Raw genomic sequence first — 7704 nt, 5'->3', positions numbered from 1 at the left:
CGAACACCCTTTGGGTTTGGGTTTGGGTTTGGGTTCGGGTGCCGATTTCGGTGCGGGTTTGGGTAGTGTGAAACCCGCACCAACCCGACCCGTTGCCATCCCTAGATGGAACAGAGCGGAATAGAGTGGTATGGATTCCATTCCATCACTTACCATCATTTTTCTTACCCTCTGATTTGGGCGGAATGAACAACTTACCTTATTCCGTCCTAAAATTTCCAAACAATGGAATGGTATCTTCGTTCTGCTCCGCTCCAATCCGCTTCATTTCACTCTGCTCCGCTCCATTCCGCTTCGTTGATTTTATAATATCCAAACATAGCCTTAAGGTATCACTACGAAGGATTAGGTTATAAAAAATTTCCTAATTAATTCTTAAATCTAGTAGCTTATAATTTAGTCATGATTGTTGTGTTTTTTTTTCATGTAGATTGATGTTATTATCAAAATTATAATTCAAACTAAAGAGAAGACAAAAATGCGTCAAAAGTATCATAATCAGAGTGTATTATAACATGTTTTCCTATTGAACAACATCCTATTCAAGTTGCTCTAACATGAGATTGAATTGAGTTATCTATCAAGTATGCAACAACCAAAACTGACAATGACTCCTACAACATCAAACCAAAACTGACAATGATTCTTATATTCTACAACATCAAACCAAAACTGACAATGATTCTTATATTCTACAACATCATAGCAAAGTTAATGATAGTCGTATAGTAAGATGGATAGTCGATTAAGAGTTAATTCTTTGCTCTTGTAAAGAGTTTCAATTTTCTCGAATACTATAAAGACAAATCGTTCAGGAGAATGCAAATTTAAATCATAAATAGAACAAATACCAATCAGATTAATCAAACCCCAACCCTCAGAACTAGGGGACTAATAACAAAAGAAAAAGGTCCCACATCTATGTAAACCTTATTTACACTATAAGTTACAATTATTAATCTCATAAAACACAACACCTATATCATGATTATGAAGAGGACATATTCTTATTCATATATTGTTGCTATATCCTCAGCTTGTTTTTACATTTTTACATATCTTTTACAAGTGAAGAGATGGCACAGCTCCATCCTGTTGTAGCTATAACTAGTACTTTTCTTTCTTCTTTGTTAGAATAATCTACACTGTCTATACTGTACATCAAGTCATCAAGTTTTTCTGGCTCATCATTTTTTTATAAGAGATTTTACACACTTTCATGATGGTGATGATGCCACTGTAATCCAATAATTTTGTATGCATAAACTATTTGGAGTACCAATGATCCTTGACCAAACCCATTCTTTCCCCTCTCCAATTTGTATCTCTGCCAACTGCCACAAGTAATTATGTTAGCTATAGCAAATTTTGATTTAGCATTACTAATCTTTCTTCCAGATAATGATTTCTTATCACATTATACTATCTTAATTTTTAATCGTCACCTTTGTTGAAGAAATCAATTTTTATTCGTCGTTTTCAAAGTTCAATGTAACATTAATTATGTTGAAAATCACAATGAACTAAGGTTCTTACTCTGCCATCTCTAAGTTCAAATATGGCAGAATCAGCTGAAAATGGAATTGGTCTTGTAGATCTCACCTGTATTATATAAGATTCAAAATCAATTTCATCTCATTAATTTTAAGATTAAATGTATTATTAATCCTAATAAAATTTATGTTTTTGCATTTTAGTCAAACTAACACTTACCTTAGGATCACAATTCAAGATTGATAATTCACCAAGATTCTCCTGCTCTTTTTTAGTATCTTCATCATTGAATTCTCCTTCTCTATCTTCTGCTTCAATAGTTTTATCTCCTAAAGTAGGGAAACCGCAATCCTTCCACTTCCATGCATTTTTCTCCATATATCTAAGGTACACTCTTCCATCTGAACCAATCAAAAGTAACTGATTCCCTTCAAAGCTAGGACCAGGTGAGCCAACAAGTGTTACACCTTTATAAGGTGTTCCATGTTCTATCCAGTTCCATTCGTGCCATGTATTCCAGTTGTACTCAACTAGGCCACCATCTCTTGAAAGCATGAAGATGGAGCCTGTGAGTGATTTTGACATTGGTCTTATAACTGTTCCAGGAAAATTTGATAGAATCAAATGCTGAGATTGGTAATGTTCATGCCATAAATCATTTACTTTGTTGTATTGGTATAAGCGTCCGTTTCTTCCTGTGACGAAGATTATGTTATCCCTGAACAATTCCTGATCAACTATGTTTGCAACTTTGACATTTGGAGGATTTTTGCAATCCTTCCATTTGAATTTCCTCATGTAAACCTATGTAGAACATGTAAACATTTAAATTTTCGTTTTTGGCATATGTAGCATGTATATCTGCATTCGATATCTAGTATTCTAAGAAATTTAAAAGTAGATAACTTGCATTGCAAGTATTTCTCATCATGCATCTGTTTACCTACCGTGAACTGCATTAGTCGTCCATTTTTGCTCACAAAGAAGAGTGAATCCTCAGTAGTAACCCTCCTTGCTATACCTGGTAATCTATCCCATGGTTGACCTCCAACAACAATATTTTTACCTCTTCTCATATCAGTGCAATTCTTCCATGCTATTTCATTTCCACTCCATTCTCTAAGAAGCACACTCCCAAAAGTATCAACCATGAATAAACTTCCATTATAGTTCCCTACTATACCATTCATTTCGGTAGAGCTATCATGTTTCAGCCATATCCAAACACTCTCAATACAAACATGTTCAAAAATCAAACCATCACTTGTCACCAAGAAAAATGACTTGCCTTCATACATCAACCGCAGGCGAAAATTACTACTAATCCAATCATCAGGAAGGTTGTATTTGTTTTCTTCTAAAGAACTAATCAGTTCATTTCCTATTCCTAGAGATAAATAATAGTGATTTTCTTGGCTCTGTTTTCTTCTACCTGTTACTGAACTTGTGATTCCTGAATCTTTTGACTCATCTTTTATACCTGTCATACAATTCCGTGGTCCGCGCTCTTCTGTGCAATATTCTGCATTCCATCCTTCACTCTCTGGTGCATCTAATATGGACCAAACATATTTGGTTGATGATGTTTTTCTTCTAAAGTTTTGTGGCATTGATGGTCCTGCACTCTCACCACCTAGTCCTGCTAGATGTAATTCTGCAACTCTACCATCATCTAGTATAAAGAGGATCCTTCCAACCTGTAATGGTAAGCCTGATTTACCTCTTGCCACTTTTGCATATAAGGGGTGCTGATGACTTATCCATTCTCCTCCGGGAAATTGATTATTTGGAGAAGTGCCTGTGTTCATGTAAGAATTCAATATCTAGAATGTAATGAATAATTTGAAGAATAAAACTTAGGTACAGTGCTATAGACATTGTGTCTTCTGTTCTCCAATAAGTTAATAACATAATTGTTGGTATCTGTCATGGATAAAGTTAAATAGGTTATGCATAATTAGATAACTGACCTAATTGTTTTGGAATTTGATACTCAAAAACAGATCCAACAGAAGTAGTGAAGAATAAAGAAATGGAAGTTTCACTAGAATCATCTCTCAAAGATGGTGTAATAGATGTCAAATTTTGATGTGGTGGATTTCCATGGACTATCCATTTCCACTTCCTTTGATGTAATCTTCTCTCCACTAAAGTGCCTTCCTATATAATAATCAAATATTTTAGAAAAAATGGTGTCATAGCAATAAATTCTTAAATATCTCCATTAAAATTGAATTCTACATAATGTCAAGATAACTATGTAGTACCGGACACGTGCTGGTACGTGTAGGACACTGATACAAGTGGAAGCACTTAATTTTTCTATTTTCTCAAATTATTACCAGTGTTGACGTGTCAATGCTTCATAGTAAGTTACATATGCTCAAGATACACAAGTAATTTACAAAGTTAATTTAATCTTGAAACATTTCCTATTTGATATCATGGTTTTACTTTACATTTACAATTTTGATACTTATGCTTATAGTACCTTGGTTAAAAGAAACAGTGATTCAGAATGATCACCAATTAATCCATGTAAAGTGCACCCCTTAGATGGTATCAAAGATGAAACTTGTGCCTTTTTTTCTTTCCATATGTGCTTCTTCCATGAAGGTTTTGATTTACTGTTATATTCATAAAGATCTCCAGCAGAACTACATCACCACATGGCAGTTTATAACATTAAAATTTGAGCAATAAATTTCAATTTCGTTCTCTATATCTTCAACTTGCAAGTCAAAATACTTCAAGCAACGCAAACATTTTACGCACAACCAGACACATACCTTATCGTGTATACTACTTCTCGTGAAGAAGCAATATCAGCTATTGCTGCAACATTTGCTCCACCTGGTTGGCCATGATTTATCCACCTGTTCTATATGTATGGCAAAATAAGGCCTGGATTAGTAATATTTGCTTAGTATTATCGAACTTCAATATGAATGTTTATTTCAAAACTTGAATTTTTACCTTGGAGGCTCAACCTCTGCGAGCTCTACCAACGTTCCTTTCTTTGTACAGAAATAACATCTTCTGTTGACAAATCAACAAACACATACAAGGCATTAAGAGAGATCAACAACAGGTTTTAGCAATGATGGAATACAATTATATCTTGTTCCGTAGTGGAACCAGAATTGATTCGGTAAGTAATGATCTAAGTAGTTGAATTTACCGAAACATCCATTGAAGCTCAAACTAAAATTTAACTGGGGGTACTCACTTCCTATCATCTGACACCACACCGGATTTTATAAATATCGAATCAGTATCCGAGATTTGATCGAGTGTATGCGTGAACTCAATCCAAACTGGTTGTGAGGTTTCACCAAGCTGCACATGCATCTGCCAAACAAAAAACATAATAGTTAGTCAATAATCAAGATCAGAAGCGCTTATCATATAAGTGCTTATGTATAGGATAACTGTAACCTGATACAAATTTCCTGATTCAGATAGAGCAAGAAACTTCTGAGAAATGATAAAAACTGCAACTGCACGTCCATGTGAAATAGGTAAATCATGAGGAGCAATCACCCATTCAAGTCCATTCCAAAACCTCTCATAGATGAATCCACTTTCACCAATGATCCACACAGAACTATCAGACATTTTTGTCAAAGAAATTCTCTTTCTCAAAGGCAGAATCACTTCCAACTCATGTTCTTGCTCCAATCTCTCTTCACTTTTATCAACACATGGAACCAAATCACATGGTAGTTTGACTTCAATCCATCTATCATCTATTTCACTAAACTTCCAAAACCTATCAGTTTTCTGCTCGAATTTTCGATTGCTTTGTCGAAAAAACTGATACGGATAACATGAAGTGGAAACATCAAGTATACTAAATCTCATAGACAGGACTAACCATATGCCATATATCAAATGAAACGTTGACATGGCAGTAGCATGGGAGGATGGTGAAAAAAGAGACACAGAGATGAAACAGAAAGTCCTAGATATTAGGATTTTGAATGCTTTCCTAAGGGCAGAGTTGGTGTAAGAGGTAGGAAAAAGTAGTTTTGTTTTGTGATGAAGGAATAATTTGATTCATATTATTTGAGAAGGGTATGTTTGTGGGACAGTATATGGTATGGACAAGCTGTGGTTGAAGGTACTGAGATTCTCAGATTCTATATAACTACCTCTTCAGATGTTTTTTTAGAAACAGTATATTCTCTGCACGTAACTGCATAGACTAATCCTATGTAACCAGAGAGGGCCAATTGCCTGAGTTCGAATTCATGACCATTTGTTCACAATATTGATGTTATATTTAATTATTTGATTGACATTTAGGTGGAATAAGTAAGAAAAATTGTGTGGTGGTTGGTTAGCATTAGTAAAGAAACGGCATTAAGATTCGTGAGTATGACAAGGAATGGGATTAGATTCCACTAACTTGACACGATGCTGCAACTACTACTGAGTAGATATTCATCGTTGGATCTTCAGAAAAGCATGTCATTCGATGGCTCTGATTTTCTAAGCTTTTGACTCCGTGAATATTAAAAGAAAATTGTATTAGTTTCGTATCATGCTGGTTTTGTCTATGGTAGCTAGGTGGCTAACTACACAGATGCCATTAATTTTATTTACAATTGAAAACGACATTCATCGTTTCATTTTACAAATTAGAATCATATCTCCTATATTTTATGCTTCTATCTTTCACGTAATGATTTTCTTTTTGAGAGTAATGTCTTTTGTTCAGAGCGAAAAGCTCAAGAAGACCATCAAACGGTAAGGATATGTTTGAATTGATGAAATGGAATTGAGTGGAGTAGTATTTAATTAGATTTTGTTGTTTGGATTTATAAATAATGGACGAAACGGAATGGAATATGATGAAATCTATTCCATTCTATTTCATCAAATTCTTCAATTTTCATTGCATCTAATTTGAGATGTATGCAATGAAATGAACTAAATTGTTTTATTCTGCTCCGTCAAATTATAAAATATACACAAGCAACAGAATGTAATCTTAATCCATTCTGTCCCGCTCTACTCCATTCCATCACGTTCCATTCTGCCCCGCTCTGTTCTAGTCCATCAATCCAAACATAGCCTAAAACGTATGGAGCAAGTGATCCTTCATTCATCAGACAATTCAACGCTCTGACACGTTTACCATCGAGGATAGGCCCCGAAGTTGCCACCCTGCAACCAACATTGAAGACATATAACTCCTCTGTCTAATCCTGGAGGAAGGAGTTGTAGCCATATACCCCCAGAGATTCGTCGTCCTCATCATTCTCAAGCACGATATCTCTGAAGAAAGGAAAGATTCAATAAAGACCTTCCAATTCTAGAGTGGAAAAGCAACCCGATGTTTGCCCACATCCTCGATATCAGGATTCCGATGTCATTAGAGAAACCTCCAAAGCTACTGAGCTATGATGGAATCAGAGATCCAGACAAACATGTTGAGCATGTAGATAACCGACCGAATTATTACCACGCCCAGTGGGTAGTAAAGTGAAAACTCTCCGCACTAACCCTGACTAGAGTCACAATGACGTGGTTTAAGACCCAATTGGACGAGAATGTAGATCCGTGAAAGGACCATTGTGACGATTTCACCGCCTAGTTTACTGCTAAAAAATGGTAACCTACGATCATGGTCGTACTCAATGGGGTTACCCATCGAAAGAAGGAAACCATGTGCAAGAAAATTGACTGTTTCACAAAATTGGCAGTAGCAGTGAAGACATAGATGATTGGCTTAAGTATTGGATGTTTAAGAAGGGATTGAGGCTAAGATGCATGTTCCGAGAAAACTAGGGCTTGGGGGAGCTTGTAGTCTAAGTGATTTACTGAATATGGAACAATCCTATATAAATAATGAAGAAGAGATCATGCCCGAAAAAGGAAAGAAAGGTCGAGGAGCAGGGAATGTCGGATATAATCGGGCACCAAAAATAGATAGTGTCCATCGTAGAGAAGAAGGGGATCACAAGCCCCAATCTAGGTTCATCGTAGAGAAGAAGGGGATCACAAGCCCCAATCTAGGTTCATCGCATACACTCCATTAAAAACTTTAAGGAAAAAATATGAAAGAATCTGGGAACACTGAGCTCAAGGAAGTTGGGATCAGAAATCTCTACCCAGTCAAAGAATCATCTAAGAAAGGCAATTCTTAATATATTCATTTCTACAAGAGTCACAACCACGACAAAACTTATTGCATCTATCTTA

General features: G+C 35.7%; 1 protein-coding gene across 2 annotated transcripts; it reads right to left on the bottom strand.

The window, feature by feature from the left end:
- Positions 1 to 859: 859 nt before the first annotated feature.
- LOC131623927 (uncharacterized) lies at positions 860 to 5804 on the bottom strand. 2 transcript variants are annotated; one of them, XM_058894921.1, is made up of 10 exons: positions 4933 to 5804; positions 4724 to 4845; positions 4471 to 4533; positions 4284 to 4370; positions 3986 to 4151; positions 3465 to 3654; positions 2442 to 3292; positions 1714 to 2298; positions 1537 to 1602; positions 860 to 1334 (listed from the first exon to the last, which is right to left on the bottom strand). In XM_058894921.1, exons 1-10 carry the CDS (start codon positions 5401 to 5403, stop codon positions 1218 to 1220), a joined length of 2718 nt encoding a protein of 905 aa, XP_058750904.1. In that variant the 5' UTR covers positions 5404 to 5804; the 3' UTR covers positions 860 to 1217. The 2 variants fall into 2 exon arrangements, with proteins under 2 accessions (XP_058750904.1, XP_058750905.1); XM_058894922.1 differs by lacking the exon at positions 1537 to 1602.
- Between the last annotated feature and the right edge of the window lie 1900 nt (positions 5805 to 7704).

This window comes from Vicia villosa, unplaced genomic scaffold (assembly GCF_029867415.1).
Source record: "Vicia villosa cultivar HV-30 ecotype Madison, WI unplaced genomic scaffold, Vvil1.0 ctg.000089F_1_1, whole genome shotgun sequence".
NCBI lineage: Eukaryota > Viridiplantae > Streptophyta > Magnoliopsida > Fabales > Fabaceae > Vicia > Vicia villosa.
This window is presented reverse-complemented; position numbering and strand designations above follow the sequence as displayed.